At 36.9% G+C, this 16872-nt stretch overlaps 1 protein-coding gene across 3 annotated transcripts in view; it reads left to right on the forward strand.

The window, feature by feature from the left end:
- The first annotated feature begins 8910 nt into the window (after nt 1-8910).
- The window catches only part of ETV1 (ETS variant transcription factor 1), an 86537-nt gene continuing 78575 nt past the window's right edge, over nt 8911-16872 (forward strand). The window contains exons 1-4 of one of the 3 annotated variants that reach the window (XM_090287146.1): nt 8911-9052; nt 9448-9606; nt 10385-10472; nt 11841-11888. In XM_090287146.1, coding sequence (XP_090143272.1) covers nt 9562-9606; nt 10385-10472; nt 11841-11888 — 181 coding nt within the window. In that variant the 5' untranslated portion in view covers nt 8911-9052; nt 9448-9561. Of the gene's footprint in view, nt 9053-9447; nt 9607-10384; nt 10473-11840; nt 11889-12117; nt 12412-16872 lie in introns of those variants that run through there. The other 2 variants (XM_090287145.1, XM_090287147.1) reach the window with 2 other exon arrangements.

Here is a 16872-nt window from a genome sequence, read left to right on the forward strand (position 1 = left end):
AGCATAGAGCAGAATCGATGGTTTGCCACTTCCAAGGTTCAGTTGTAAAAAACTGTGGCCTCCATCTTGGGCTCTGTCCCTTTTGGATTATGTGCACTGAGAAGCCATGCCTATCAGTACCCCTGTGGGGAAATCCACATGATAAAAAACGGAGCAGTGTGACCCATGGTCACAAGGAACTGAGATAGCCAACCACCACGTGAGTGAGCCTGGAGACTAGAGCCTGGAGGACTGCAGCTCTAGCTCACAGTTTGACTAAAACCTCAAGAGAGACCCTGAGCTAGAAACACCCAACTAAGTTGCTCCTAGATTCTTGATTGACAGAGACTGTGAGATAATAAGCATGGAATAATTCAAGCTGTTCCATCAGGTTGTTCACTGCAGATAGTTTGAGAAACAATGATCTAGAGTATTATTGATCACTGGTAAGATATTGAAGGTTTAATTAAGAATTGACAAGCTCCTATTAAGTATGGCTCTATGTGGTGGCAAATAAGAGAAGTAGTTAAGGCTTTGATAACAAAATAAATGAACTATTGATGCCTCTTCCTGCTGTAAGATTAAATTATCCTGAATCTAAGCACTGAATATCTCCTCTTGCACCATGAATGATTCAATTAACAAACTATCTATAATGAATGCCATGGCCCTTTTCTCTAGTTTAACTGATAATACTTATTATTATAAGATTTTTGAGTAGATTTCAGTAGGAGTGGGTGTGAGAATATGTATGTATATATATAGGAAAGAATATCTTTGTTTTAACTCTAAGTGCAAAGATTGTTTTAGGTCTCACTCATACACATAACTGAAGCAACGGGGCTCTGGCTTCCTTTATTGACTCAAATGATGTGAGGTGTATCAGATATAAAGCTTTCCTAATAAAGGTAAGACTCATTCATAAATAACTTATTTTCTGGGAGGACATGTTGGTTCCAAATATATTTGGCAAACCAATGAGCACTGATATTATGATCTTTAACATTTTATTTGTTTTTTAGAGAGAGGGTAAGGAAGGGAGAAAGAGAGGGAGAGAAACATAGAGGTGCGAGAGAAACACACTGATTGGTTGCCTCTTGCATGTCGCCAACTGGGGACCTGACCCATGGACATGAACTAAGGCAGGGGATATCTGGATGGAAGGAGGGTACCGGGCTGAGAAGGGCAAAGGGGGTAAAATTGGGACAATTCTAATAGCATAATCAATAAAATTTTCTTAAAAAAAAAGCAAACCAAGAATGAAAACCTGAGTTTTATTTAGGATGTGTCATACGGAGCCAAAGATTTGTAGCGTTCTTTGATGTGCTCACATGAAATGCCTGCAGTCAAATGGTTATTTTTAAACTTGAGAAGAAATTCAGGACAAAAGGAACATTTTAAATATAAAAGGGCACTCAGGAAGATCACAAAGATGTGAAATCACTATTACAAAGTTCAAAGACATATTGTACTTCAAATACCAGAAACTGACTTAAGTACCGTTGGTGACCCCCATTCAGGGAAGACTCTGTTTTTTTAAGGAAGTGATGTATGTGAGGCCATTTTTTGCCCCCTTTTCAGAAACTGCTTAATTTTGGACCACTATTCTGTTTTACTTTCTTGAGACTAATTCATCTGTTGTGCGTTCTCACCAAACACCCTTCAATCTCTCCTTCAACTACTATGCTAGACATTTTTTAGCTTCATGTATTTATTTTTTTCTGTTTTATTTTTTGTTAAGTTTATTGGAGTGACATTGATTAATAAGATTATATAGGTTTCAAGTGTAGATTTCTATGACACATGACCTGTATATTGCATTTGTGCCCACCACCCAAATTCAAACTACCTTCCCTCACCATATATTTGGCCCCTTTACCTCTGGTGACTTTTTGAGCTCAGTAAGGAGATATTAACTGCAAGAAAAATTGGCTGGTTTTGTCAGGCATCAAGTCAGCTGACCACCAGTGACCAAGTAGAAGAGTCTTATGTGTCAGTCACCTGCCTGAGCAGGATAAGTATTGGCGACCAGGAATTGGCTCCTACCTGGCTGGAAAGATAGAAATTGTTTTAATTATGGTCAGGAAGTCAAGCTGATTGTTTCTAGGTGTTAAGGACAATTCTAAAAGTCATCTGGAAGGTCATAGGGACAGATTAATGGCATAAAGCCAATAAAGACTGACTCAGAGAGGGGAGATCAATTGTCGTGTGTTAGAGAAAAGCTCTAAGGGACAGGAAAGGCAACTTTTATGGAGTACCAATTCTACGTTAGCTCATTTCTGCTTCAAAGCAATTCTGAAAAAAATAGGTTTCATTTCCATTATACGGATGTAGAAACTGAGACGCATAGAAATGCAGTAATTTGGCCTGTATTGGAGCCAGCCTTAAAATCCATGACTGTGTGATGTCAAATCCTCTTTCCACTAAACCTTTTTTTTTTTTTCTGTGAGTGAGTTCAACATAGCCATTGATTATAAATAAGAAAATCAAGGTTTTTTTTTTTTTTTTTTTTTTTTTTTTAATAAGAAATTTCAAGGGCCTCTAGTATAGAACCTTCATTTAATAACGTTTTTAAAAGGTCACATTGGTACTAGCTATGGTTCTGGATTATATACTTCAGATACTTTGCTCTTGGTTATATAAATATCACATCCTTAGAAATCATAAAGAATCTTTTTCTGTGTCAAAAATAAAAACAAATCTACACATATGAGAAATATATTTAGCTCAATGCAGCTTCTAATTTTGTTTTTGTCAATAATTTTAAGAGCAAACTTTTATCTTAAAACCACTTGTACTTGGGTAATCAGCTCTTCTCAGTTGTCCAGTAAATTTTTGTTCGCTTTCTGAACAGTCATTGCCTACCACATTGCTTAGTTAATATCAAAATGTGTTTATATTTGTAGAGCAAAGCAGTTCAGAGGTTTGCTAACAACATAATGTTAATAAAGGTTCTAAGGAGTCTATTCAAGGAAGGACAACAATAAACACTGAGACAGGAGTTAGAGCTATGGAAATATGCAAGCTTATAGAGCATATAAGAAGGAGTTCCCCTAATGCTACTTGGGGTTCAGAGCTGGGGAAAACGAACTGTTTCCAGGAAGACCCTCCCAGAGGAGGTACTTTGGGCAGCCAGCCTGAAGACAGTATTCCTCCCAAGGTCTAATACACTTAAAAGGTTAACTTCGTTGTTAGTGATTTAGAGCATTCTAAATCTAGTTTTGTCCTAGGAGAATAAAATTTTAGTTCTAAAATGTACTTTTAGAATCCTTTTTTGCCTTTTGTACTAATGTGTCTTTTACTTTTAAGGTAAGAACAGCAACCACACCTGTATCTCCTATTGCAGCCTGGAAAACTATAAGAATAGAGATTGGTGAACTCCTCTGATGATTTACTGTTTATTTGAAAGTTACCAATGACATGCCTTCAAGTCTAAAAAAAATGCAAGGTCCTCTTTATAAAGGAAGGTAAATTATTTATGTTTTGTTCCCTAAAAATATCTGTGGTTCTTACAAAACTAACTTCAGTTTAAATTACTGATTTGTTTATCCCTTTAATGCATTAAAAAATATGACTGTGATACCTGCATGTTGTAACAAACATTCTAAGTACTACAAGAAAAATTTAATTATCTTTTACTTCACACCTGCAATCAGACCTACTAAAAGAACACATACTTACTGATTAAAAATGAATGTGTACCATTTTGATGATAAAAAATTAATATTTATATTGTAAATAGTATTTATAAAAAGAAGGAAAAAGTATAGGTATATATTATACATTCTCAATGGAGTGAGATTGCCCCAAATATTGGAGACTGGCTTTTGGAGGGATAGATGTTAGATACGACAATGATTTGTGGCCCTCAAAAGGATTGCGGGACATAAAAACATACATATTATATCTGTGGTATTCAAATTTACTGGGAGGAATTATTTATGAATAAAAAATATCCAGAAAGTCCCCTTAGGGGAAATGATGAAAAAAAGTTGAGAAACACTGATATATTTGTACCTCTGCACACATCTGTATATATGTATATATACATGCACTTTTATGTACACTATTTTCTGTTTGAACAAGAAATGTGATACTTTATTTTGTCTCTTGAATTTTTCATTTAACATACTATATCCCATGCCATTTAGGGCTGACACAAGCAGATGCTTGCAGAGTCAGGTGGGAAATATAAACAAGAGAGATGGGGGACAAGTGTAGACCATGGCAAAATCGAGAGCCCATGCTCAGTAGTCAGGTTCAGTTGATGATTGCCACATGGGGATTTGGGCCCAGAGTCTTCATATTCTCTGGTTTCACAAGCAATACTGGAAACCTGTATTTTAAATGTTGATTATGAATTCCTCATAAGGGTCAGCGTTATGTGGGTCCTGCAGAACATGTGCACTAATAAAACTTGCAGGCCTCCTTTTGGACTTTGGTAGAATTCCAACCCAGGTTTTCTCAAAAAAAGAGTCAGAGACTAACTACAACTAAATTCCTTGTAATAGAATTTCCACGTGATGTGCCTGCTGGGTCTTAGCTCAGGCCTACTGAATCAGGGACTCAGTGGATCTCCCCAGGAACCTGAAATTTTAACTGAGTTTCTTATGTAATCTCAAGGTTGGGAACCAAGAACAGTCTACTTTTCAATAGCTGCATTACCATAATTAAATTACAAAGTATGAAACCATCACATTTTGTTAAAACTGTTTCCTTATTGATGGGTATTGCAGTTGTTTTTACGTTTTCCCCTCTATAAACAGTACTTTAATAAATGTCCTTATGCACATTGCTTTTATTTTTATAGGATGGAGTTCCCAGATCAGGATTATTGTCTCTAATCTTAGGGTCTAATAGATAATGTACATTTTAGGGCTTATTAGGTATTGCAAACTTACTTAAAAAGGTTTCAGAAAGTCCCAGTCTAACTAACCAACAGTATTGAGTATATAAGTGCCTGCCCTTATCACAACACTGACAATCCTGGGTGGTAAAAATGGTTTTCCAACTTGGTGGGATAAAAATGTTCTTTATTTTTTAAATGGATACTGTCTTGACTTCTAGTGCATTTAAGATTTTTTTTTTTTTTTATCACATGTTTGCATTTTCCCTACTTGGGGGCTTTGTGAATATTCCCCAGCTGATGATGGCAGGGTTGAGAGTAGAAGCTGGTACCTATGTCCACAGTGTCAGTTTCCTTGTGTCCCTTACCTTCTTCCTAAGCTCCACTTTCCTCTCAAATCCCTGCTTCTCTTCCTTCAGTGAACCCATTGAAACCATTAATTATTTTTTACCATTCTGGCAAGACTCTAAGTTTTCCCTTGGAAATATATTCACCTGTTCATTTCCTTTGCCCATTGACTATTTAATAGTCTACCTTTTCCTTATCTATTTGATGTAGCTCAGTTCAAACTAGGCCATTAACAATTTGCTTTATATAATATTTTTTTTAAAAACAGGTTACTGTTTTACTTAATAGTTAATCCAATTTGAACAAAATTTTATTATATTTTAATCATATTAATGATTTAAACAAACAATACTCTTCTAGTTTTTTTCCTTTTTGTTGCTTTTGGAAATATGTTTTATTTAACAGCAGGCATTTTCAATATAATAGTATAATAAATTAACTGCAGAAAAGCCACTAATGAACATTATCTTTATTAAATAACAGCAAAGGAACTATAAAGATTTAAATAGCTTTATATGCAAGTTTAAAACTTTCCAAACTCAGAAATGGATTTTTTAGGGGGAGAAGGGGTGCAGCTGCCTTTCTCTTAAGAGCTCTTATTTCAAAATCCACATGGGATTTCAAAATACAAGTAAATAAATGTCAAAGCCTCTTGGCCTCTGTTCTGCCATTCTATGCCTGAAATCCTGCCAAAATGAAATTTTCCATTCAAGAAGGACTGGCACTTACTAAGCTGATTTTTTAGACTCACTTTCAATAGTAGTGGAAACTTTGTGCAACTTTTGACGTTTCTCTCTGTGGATAGAACAGCCTCCTCTGTAGACATTTTTCACAATGGCAACAGTTTCTAAAAAACTAATTTTCAGCCTATCCAATGTCTTCAGCCTCAAGGTCTGTTGGTTTTTCTCAGTGCTAAGCATAGAAGATAAAATAGCAACCAAACTAAAAGCCAGTGTCTCACTAAGAATCACACCACAGAAAGGACAGAGAACAGACAGAAGAGGAAGTGGGAGAGAGAGGGGGGCTTGGTCCAAGAGTTCACTTGCTAGATGGGTACATTTATCTCAGAATTTAATACTATTTGAACAAAACTGAGCTATAGAGAACTGGCTGTCTGCTTACTCATATCACATCATTTTCTATTACTGTTAAGATCGAATGGTTAAAGGCTCAGTTCATTTAAAGAATCTTAAGGGGAATGTGGAGCCCCTGCAATAGGTAGTAAAATTGGAGGATTAGTGCGCCTCTGCTGTTTGGCCAGTACACCTTTCGTAGGAGTGCTCCGAGGGGACTGTGTGTGTGTGGATTTGGGAAATGGAAACTAAAACTGTCAGCCAGCGAACCTGCACTATTCCTAGAAGAAACTCTAAAAAGTTAACATGAACCTATGGGATGGATCAAAGTTAGAAATGAAAATTACAGAACGTTATGTGAGAAAAATAGAAATTCATCTACAATGGAGCTGTTTGCACCAACAAAAGCAATTACTTGAAGCATGAAGCAAAAGTTACTTGTTTGTTCTTAATGCTTTCTCGTCACTCTCCTTATTCTTTTCCTTTCCTCTTTTGCAGATTTTCTTGTATGCAGTATACCCTGGAATTATCCCCTTGTGAGCTTTTCTCTAATTTCGACTCTCCTCCCCCCACCCCTTCTTTTTGCTCCCAGACCTAAGGCTCCTTTTTCACATCTAGTATTCTGGGACAGGACACAGAGAAGGTTGCAAAGCAGAAAAAAGTTTTGTGGTTTGGGAAACTTGGGCCTTTGTTGTGTCATTTCCCCTGCCCTGCCACGCCCTTAAACACGTGACCATGAAAGGCCGGAATTTGTGAATGGAACTGGAAGGTGGCTGCAGGGGCGAGAGAGGCTCCGCCCCTTCCCTAAAGCGGCCAATCTCCTGGCGGAGCGCTGCAGGGTCAGCCATAAACAACAATGGGCTGGGAAGAGACGGTATGTTATTGGCTGAGGCGGGAACCTCACGGGGTGGGGAAGACGGGGCAGAGTTGGGGTGGGGGCTAAGATGAAACTCCGCCCCTTCCCGGTTACCTTGGATACCTGTCAGGCTCCAGCTGCTGAGAAGGTCTTTGGAAACTGTTGCTCACATTACAGAGGCTGAGTTATCCCCTGGAGTGATGGGCGGCGGGACACCCTTGCTATTGGCTCTCCGCCTGATTGCACCCTCAGGAAGTACCCAAAATCCTTACTACCGCAATCTTGAGGCCCAGGCTGCACCCGGAAGCCCTCCCTGGCCGAGGTTAAAGTGCAGTTCCCGCCCAAAATGCTTGTAGGTGCGCGTTAGCACCGGCTACTCTGATTTACTAGTTTAAGAGAATGCACGGTGTATGTCCTTGCTCTCCGTAATTATTGGGTACTTCTCCAGTAATAAGTTTTTCTAAAATTTATTTGAAATATTTTTTTGATGTGAATCTTCTGGCTCCTGGGCAGTCTTGTTCGCTCACACTCCATTTTAATGTGTCTCCATACTCTTCCATTTAAGGAAGGAAAGTTTCAAATAGAAATTGAGAACAGAAGCATGTTTCCCAACGGGCGGAACAGCTGCCGGAAACATCTTTTGGTCTGCAGCTCTGGTAGCCACCAGAATCACAAGTGAATTTCAGCACTGGGGAGTTCTGGTCCCATCCTCGCGGCCTCCCGTGCCCAGTTGGGCGGCGGCTTCCTAGTGACTCTACAGCTCCACGCCCCACAGGAGGGTGAGGGCAAGTGCTTTCAGAGTTGCAGCCCTCACTTTCTAATGTCCCAGTCATTGTCCTTGAAACCCGAGCCCCCTCACCGCTGGCCCCCCAACTCCGGGCTGTGGCTGTGTAAAAGCAGAAGAGGAAGTGAAAGCATCCAGTACAGTAAGCGACACCCTCCTTCTCCGTGTATACATAACAAAAGCTCAGGAAATGTGCTTAGGATATCCGAGCCACCTCATCCCCTCCCTGCTCCTCCCCACCTCCACGGAGGACTGGAAGCACCTTGTCCCAGTGCCCACTTGGGAGAAATTTGATTTTTACACTTTTCCTCACCTAGATTGCTCTGTAGTCCTCCCAGTTCTCCCTCCCAACGCAACCCTTCCTAACATGCAATTCCTCTGCCTTTCCCCGGTGTTTTCCCACATAGATTCCTTATTTTACTATCGCATAAACTATTTGGATCTTGTCTTGAGGAAGGCCACTGAGAAAAAAAAAAAAAAAGGCCGGTTGGTATGTGTTAAGAAAAAAAAAAAAAAACCGGCAAAAGAACTTGGGCCAAAAACTTAGTGGGAGCGGAGCTACAGAGCTAGGTGGGCTCCTTATCAGGTTAAACGTGGGGGATGAGGAGGCTGGGGATCCTGAGAGACGGGTGGAGGCGGGGAAGCAAGGTGGCACGGGCTTAGTAGATCGCGCTTCAGAGTATGTACCTGAACCGAACAAAGGTGCTTTAGGAAATCAGCCCAGGAATGGACCAAACACCAACAAGGAGAACTGGCGACTTGGTACACAGGGATGGATTCAGTGTCCCCGGGCACCTTAACAATAAGCTGCGGGTCGGGAAGACAGTCGGTTTCCTCTGTGGCATTTCCAGGCTCTGGACCCTGCGCCAACCCGCCGAACACCAGCCTGGGCAGAGGGGCGCGGGAGATCCAGGAGAAGGGGGCAGCAAGCTGCCTGATTGACAGCCCGAAATCTGATCTTGTGAAAGAGACGCGGAGCCAATGGGAGGCAGCGATCCATCAGTTTGGATTGGAGGCCCCTGGAGGAGAAGTAGAGGAAAAACCACCGAATTGAGCTCTGTCAGAGGCGCTTTCGGCTTCCAAGGGGGAAGTGCTGGGCAATAATTAATGTTTTTATTAAATTTGGAGGGAATTTTTTGCAGCAGTTCGCCTAGCGTGGCCTTCAGGTGGGTCTTTCCAACAACTTTTTATGCCTCTCCAGATAATTGCATGGTTGTGGGTTGCAAAAACTATCCTTATGAAAGAGGTGTCTCCGTCTGTTTAGTCCCGTTAGGTGCAAAGCAAGTCTCGTTGATCGCCATTGCTAGTTTTGCACACGTTTGCGAATCAGAGCTGCCTGGGTTACACTGACCTCGCAGGGAAGCATCGAGAGTGTAAATAAATACATAGCCTCTAGTTCGGATTTTTGCTACTGCCGAAAATATGTAAATTGTGAACTCTCTGGGCTCTTTGGATCCAGGTGAAGGAGGCGGTGTAGGGAGGGTTATTTTTGTGAATGGGACAGTCGGAGGGTAATTAGCTATGCAAATTCAAGAGCTTCATTCATGATTTTTTTTTTTAGCCTAAAAGCCATCTTGTTCCCCTCTAGGTTGATAGAAGTCCAGATCCTGAGGAAATTTCCAGCTAAATGCTCAAAATATAAAACACTGAGCTGAAATTTGCGAAGAGCAGCAGAATGGATGGATTTTATGACCAGCAAGTGCCTTACATGGTCACCAATGTGAGTGATCAGTTCGAGAGTTGCTGTTTATAAACTTGACTGGGGGGGGGGGGTAAGGGAGGAGGTAAGGGGGTTGGGATTGCAGATACTTTATCTGCTTTGTTGCCACTGTAGGGCGACTCTGCTTCTAGAAGCCCAGTCTTCAAAATGAGCTTACCTTTCAGTGATTTGGATAAGGCACAGTTTTGTTTTTAAGACCCCTTTTTCTGGTTAAAGGGCCCGAGATGAGTGGAAGTGGAGGTCGAGGGCAGCAGCAGCAGCTGCACTCAAAGTTTTTGGCTGGGTTTGTCTGCCACACTGAAAAGAATGAAGTTGAAACAAATGCTGACACTTTTTGTTTACATGGGGTGTTTCTCCCCCCGCCCCCATTTTCTCTTCTGTTTTTCATTTTACCACTCTTCTGCTTTAAAAAAATTTTTGAGTGGGGAGTGTCAGAATAAAATGCATTGCATTTTAATCTAGCTTTGATCCATCCTAAAATCGACTTGAAGTGTAGTTGCTTAATGTTGTTTTGATGCTGAGATACATGAATATATGACTAATAAATAGTATGTTAGGATTGGCGTTGGGCAGCAACTCTTCCGGGCTGTTGAATTCTCAGCATAAGCTTTCACTGTGAAATGAATGCAGAAAATGAATATTAGAATTGATACTTATGGACTTTAATTTTTCTGTTTAGAGAGAGAGGATCCTGTAGACGTATGTATGCATGTATTTTTTTTATGTGTGACTTTCGAGGTTTACATTCTTTTAAAGGATTTTATCTTTCCCTTTGTAGAATCAGCGTGGGAGAAATTGTAACGAGAGACCAACAAATGTCAGGAAAAGAAAATTCATTAACAGAGATCTGGCTCATGATTCAGAAGGTGAGGTTTGATTTTGGGCTAAATCACTCCCTTTACCTATATTCCCCACTCTTATAAAGAAGAGGAATACTTCAATCTTAGCTTAAAAATAATAAACATTCAAATTACTTTATTTAAGTAAGACTTTTACTTGGAAAAATTGACATAATATGACAGCTTGAACTGGAGGGTATTTTATGGCCCTGTCACAAACTAATGAAAGGAGGAAGTAAAAAAGTTAGCAGTGACATCCTTCTTTTATGTTTAATACCCTTGTCCATATGGCATATAACTAATCCCATACACTAAGGTAATCATTTTAAAATATCCAACACAATGGGACAAATTAAGCAACTATGTACACTGCTAAAACAATTTAAATGATTATTTGACTTTCCATCCCCTTTACATGAAAACTATATACAGTTACCAAACTTTTCATGGATGATTTTGATGACTCCGTGGTGAACTTGTGATACTGTTTTATAGGACTTAAAATGTTCACTGAATTATAATTAAGGCCTAATTAATAATTACAATACTTATTTGGAAAATTAGATTACAGATTCCTTTTATGAACTGCTGGTAGGAAGTCAATATATTATAAATTGTTCCAGCCATATGGAAGCATTAAAAATAAACTTAAGATACTTATATTTAATTATCAAAGTTCAGTTGGCCATTTAGATGAGGTACATTGAATTCTGAAACTTCCTCAAATCCTCATAATTATAGAACACCTCTCTCCCTCCCCACTATGACAGACTACAAAAGATTTGGACTTGATAATATACAGGTGCTAGGGAATTATCTATCTTTGATTTTTGTAAATCTGTTAATGTAGAAATTTTCCTCTAAAAACTTGTATTTAAAAGTTGTTCCTTTTATCTTTGAGGCATTGAACCTAAAATATATATATTACTTTGATAATTATACTAGTTGTTATTGTATCTTTTATATAAAATTCAGAAGATATAAATAAAATATTTTTCAGTCTTCCTAATTTTTTTCCTACTATTTTGCAAGAATTGAATATATTTAAGAAAAGTTTCCATGGACATACCTTTACCTGAGCTTTTTTTGAATCCTACTGCGTGTGTGTTGGTGTCCCTGAGCTTATTTATTAAACTATTTTTTTAAAAGGAGGGGGGAGATATTGACTTTATTATTTAGTTGACTGAAAATATTTCTTAAAGAAATATTGCTTAATAATCTTCAAAGTGAACAGGGTTATTAAAATGTATACCAGTTATGAATTCTGTTTTCATTTTATATTGACCCCCTCCCCAAATAAAATTGATATATGACAAATCTTATGACAAACATTTCCATTTAATGAAACCTGAAGGTCTGCAAATCTTTTCTTTATGTCTTTGACTTGTTTTTTAGAACTCTTTCAAGATCTAAGTCAGTTACAGGAAACATGGCTTGCAGAAGGTAAGGCAAAAAAAAAAAAAATGCTTTAAAAGGAGGGGAAAAGCAACTCTAGAAGGGGGAAAAAGTCCTGAACTTGCTGTCTTAATGTTCAGCCCAATTAATTGAGCTCTAAAAGAGCCACCTCATGTGTCATGCATACATTAGAGCCTCTGATGAGTTTGTCTTTGGGGAATCTGGGACTGCACTACCCAGTGTCATCACAAATTACCAGGAGAAATTGCTTCCAGCTCACAATCACATCTGCTTTTGGCAAGAACTAATGCACCAAGACTTCAAGTTCTAAGCCTCTGTTCAGATTTTAATTGCAATTGATCAGGTTTATATTATTGTACCTCGAGAGACCTCCTAGAGCCAGAACCCGGCTAGCTGTTTCCTTTAGAGCAGCGCATATCATTATTTGGTGTTCTGGTGGAGGACTTTTCTGATGGCAGAAATTAGTTTCTCTGGGTTCATCAGGACGGGATGCTTCAAGATTTAAGTGCAAGTGTCTTCTTTCCACCTTGTTCACAACACAGAACGATAGGTGTGTATCCAATACTTGGGAAATCTGTGGCTTTAAAATAAATCTTTGGGGGCTTTGAGGAATTTTTTAATGTTTTCTGTTTGTTACTGTTAAGTGATATTTGTTGAAATTGACCTTTGCTATTATGTTACTTTTGTTAGGATTTAGTTAATATAGCAAGGATACATTTAAAGGCATTACTTTCATTTTTGTTACTTTTAAATAAAAACTTGAGTTGCAATCTATTGCACCTTTTATTGTATAAACTTTATTTTATAGCAACAGTGACATACTGCTTCAGCACAGCTTGAGAAATGCCTAATGTTGAAGGATTTTTGTTGTTGTTCATAATTTGAAAATTTTCTTTTGGATTTGTCCTAATAAATGTGAAATAATAATTTTATACTATGATGTGTTTGGTGGAAGAAAATTATAGATACTTAAGCATTAAGGATAATTGTCTTTTTTCTGTCTTTACATTATATGGGAAACGTGCAGTTTGGGGAACAAATTTTTAAGACGGTCAAAAGATAGGGTCTCTTTAAATGGAAGCCAAGTGTTGCTGTTGCTATTTGGGGCTGACTGCTGAGTTTTATCAGTGGTCTTGCTTGCAGTTGATCAAGTTGCTGTTAGCATGTAAAATAAGTTTCTTTGTTTTGCTGATATTCTAGTTCTCCAAAGAGCTTTTGCAATCTTTTTTTTTAAATCTTTTAAGTAAAATAGCTTTCCTGGTAGCCCTTCCGAAAGGGTGATTGTGTTTGTATGTTAATAAAAGGTAAGTATTAATAAAAGTGTTAGTTATATTTAAAGGTCATTTTGCTTGTCTCTTTTAATGAAACTTATTGCAATAGATTACTTATTACTGCAACATAAGCCATAGATTTCAGTGTCACTTTTTCAAGAAAAAATTGCACAGAGGTTCTTGTATTAACTTTTTTTCTGTTAGTTTGCAAAGTTAAAGGTTGTGGGACCATTACATTTATGAGGGAATTTATTTGCTTATCCAAAATAACTTAAAATATCCATTTTAATTGTTCTGGAAGATTGGTTTGTTTAAGATATTTAAGTCTCATTGATTCCAAGTCAGTGCACTTGCTGGCAGATTTAGAATGTGCATAGCAACTCTGTTCCTGGAATTTTAAAATGCGGAATCTGTGACAGACTCTGAACATTTTATAATCAATTTCTGTACAGTTTTTTACTTGCAACTTCTTTTGTTTCTTTGTCACTTGGATAAGTAATTTGAATAATTTATCTGAGTTATCTTTTCAAACTGTGCACTGACTATTCTTAGTCATAGTTATTCACCTACCTGTGAATCAAATCTGAAGATATAGCTTTATATAAAATAAACCTAGAAGGTGACATATATTTAGAGGAACATGGACTTTGACTTAGAAAACAATTCATGAGGTTAAGAAGTTCAGAAATCAATAGTCGGACTGTTGTATTGAACACCAGGGTGGGCTACTATTTACAAATGATGGATACCATTTCATTTCAGAATAATTTTATTGTTTTTCAAAGTAGTTTACATTAATTTATCCTATCTAATAGTGAGGAGAGAGGTTTTAAAATTTAAAAAAAATTTTACTATTTGTTAATAGACTGAATATTTATATTTTTAGCAATTTTATATAATTATATTTGCCTTAGCAAATATTTGACTTATTGGCATCTTGAATAATAGTAGCTAAGAGGAGCTCTCATAATTACACTAGTTTATTCGTAGCTGGATTTGTCCATTTAGGTCCCTCTGGACATCCAGAAATTAAAACATTGCCAAATTGGCTGATATGAACCGTTTACATATTTCTTTTCATAATGCTTTGTAGCCAAGAAACTGACCATGGAATTTTAAAGCATCTTGACCCATTTTAAAAAGATCATTGGCAATTAACCAAGTTTCTCCCCTGAATTAGAATCCCACTGGGAAATTAAACAGGTCCAAAAGTCTTATTGGACCTGAGAGTCCAGTTAGTTGTCATGTGTCATATGAAAATCATGTTTAAAAAATTATCAAAGTTGCTAAATACTTGGGAGATGATATATCCCAGAATGTTTGTTTTCCTATAAGAGTTTTATAAATTAGACCCAAAGTGCAACATATGGATAGTCATGGGTAAATTGTTATGGAATAAGAAATGTGTTTTATGTCTAAGGGGAAATTGGGATAAGGCAAGATGGGTGGGGTTGGAACCAGTTTTTTCAATTCACTAAAGTTATCTCTAAAAATAGAATTTAATTCTCTCAAAAATTTTATTTCCAGAGACCACAAATACATTTGTGAAGACTATAACTTTATATTAGTATCACTTTCCAACTATTAACACTGCAGTTTAAATGTTTTTTTAACACATATACCACAGTTTAAAATAATCACATTCCATTCTGAAATAAACAGAATAGGTAATGTTTTCAGTGACACAGTAGCAGATAAAAAAATAGAGGACATGCCTATTTGAAATTTTGCTCTAGCTACCTCAAATTGTAACTGTAACTATGTACATACAATTCTTTATTGGTGCTTTGTCTTTTGAATTAGATTGCCTCTGACAGAGAAGCAATTTCAATTATTTGATCCCATGAAACAATGAGTTCAAATATCAGTCCTATCAACATCATAGTAATGTCTTATTCTTAACAACCTGTTTTCAGTGGTGCTTCAGCATGTGGTGTCCAAGAAATTCATAGTTAAAACACACCCTTTAGTGTGTGTGTGTGTGTGTGTGTGTGTGTGTGTGTGTGTTGGGGGGTGGGAGGTACAGAAAGAGAAGGATGTAAAACTGAGTTTTAAAAGGATTGCATTCTTCTAAAGTTTGTTATGAAAGCTCACCTACTAACATAACTGAAAGAGAAATAAGAAATTTCATGCATATCTAATGAAAATGCATAGCAACTTTTGAATATTATTTTTGCTGTTGGTCTAGATGTTCTTGAGATTCCCTTTTGTCAGTAACATTAAGGGAAGACGTCACACAATGACTTGATGCCATCAGGGTAAAATGATTTTCAGTGGTTGAGTAAGTCAAGTTTCATGATGCCACCACACTTGAGTCAAAGTTTTATCTCCAAGAACAACCTTTCTTCTCCACAGGTCCTTCCTTACCTCATGCAAATAAGACTGTTTTTCTTTTGTTTTATGCGACCTTCAAATAATAATCAGGTCAACTTAAAAGTAGAGATATATCTCCTTTTAAAAGTAGAGATTGTATCTCTGCAATTCACTTCAGTGACTGATACTGGTTTATTCAGTCATTTATAATGAAGTTAATTCAATAATATGTTATACATATGGTCATCCAACAAAATTCAGAAGTCATAATATACTCATTCTTTTTTCAAAAATTATACTGTCCCTTTTTAAAAAAGGGACAAATTGGATGTACTCTTGAGTTTTTTTGTTTTGTTTTCATGTGCTGTAATAAGAAATAAAAGCTTTAAGAATAACATTACTTTTAGGTGGTTTACATAAAAAAGGAATTGAGAATTTAAGCATTAAATAACAGAAGTCTATACTATTTCTGAGAATTGAGCAAGAGTCATTTTTTTTTTAAGACTACTACCCCTCTTTGCAGTGTACCAGGAAATACTCTAAAATGTGAAAGAATTCTTCTTTGTACTTGATTAAAAGATTACAAGTAGAGTAATGTATTATATTTCTAAAAATTCATTGGACATATATAAAAACCTTTCATCTAGGCTCTACTGGAAAAATAGAAATTTTTTTTTTAAGAATAAAATTTGGATTTGCTGTAGCATAATATAGCTTTTCCAGTGGGCCATAATAAATGTTTATGAAATAATGCTAAGCTTTTCTAGTTCAGTTACTGACAAAGTATAATTTATTGGAATTTATAATATAATTTTATTCCATTTGACCTGTGTATAAACTTCTAATTAAAATCATCATTTTTTATCAGCTCATCATCATCATCATCATCATCATCATCATTATCATCATTATCATCATCATCATCAGACCTCTGTAGCACTAGAGGAAATATTTGGCTAGAAACAACAGCTCTGATCTACCCTTAAGTTTTTAAGTCATTACAGGTCAGCTTAGAGTTATAAACTGAAACTAGTTTGAGACTAAAGAGAAGGAAAACTTACTGTTTTCTTTCTTTCAGAACATATAGAATGTCTTTATCAAGTACTAAAGATGTTTTTGTCATGGGGGGAAATAGCCTCCTTTATCTGCTTAAATATGTTTATAATTATGCATTAATTAATGCTTACACATTGGTACAATCATTCTAATATTAAAATCGGATGTGGTATAAAACCAGGCTTAGCGGCCTCCTGATTATAGTATCCCATGGCCTGAAGCTTTGTTTTAGGAAGGTGGATTTTCTCGTTTTACTTTTACTTTAAATTTCTTAAGAGGAAGTTTTTTAACCCTTTATTCAAAGTAAAATGCTTCGAAGTCAGCAGCAGTCTGTTATAATCTTAGGATAGAGAAATTTTGAATAACAGGCA

Source organism: Furipterus horrens, unplaced genomic scaffold, assembly GCF_987537825.1.
Source record: "Furipterus horrens unplaced genomic scaffold, mFurHor1.1.pri manual_scaffold_9, whole genome shotgun sequence".
Taxonomy (NCBI): domain Eukaryota; kingdom Metazoa; phylum Chordata; class Mammalia; order Chiroptera; family Furipteridae; genus Furipterus; species Furipterus horrens.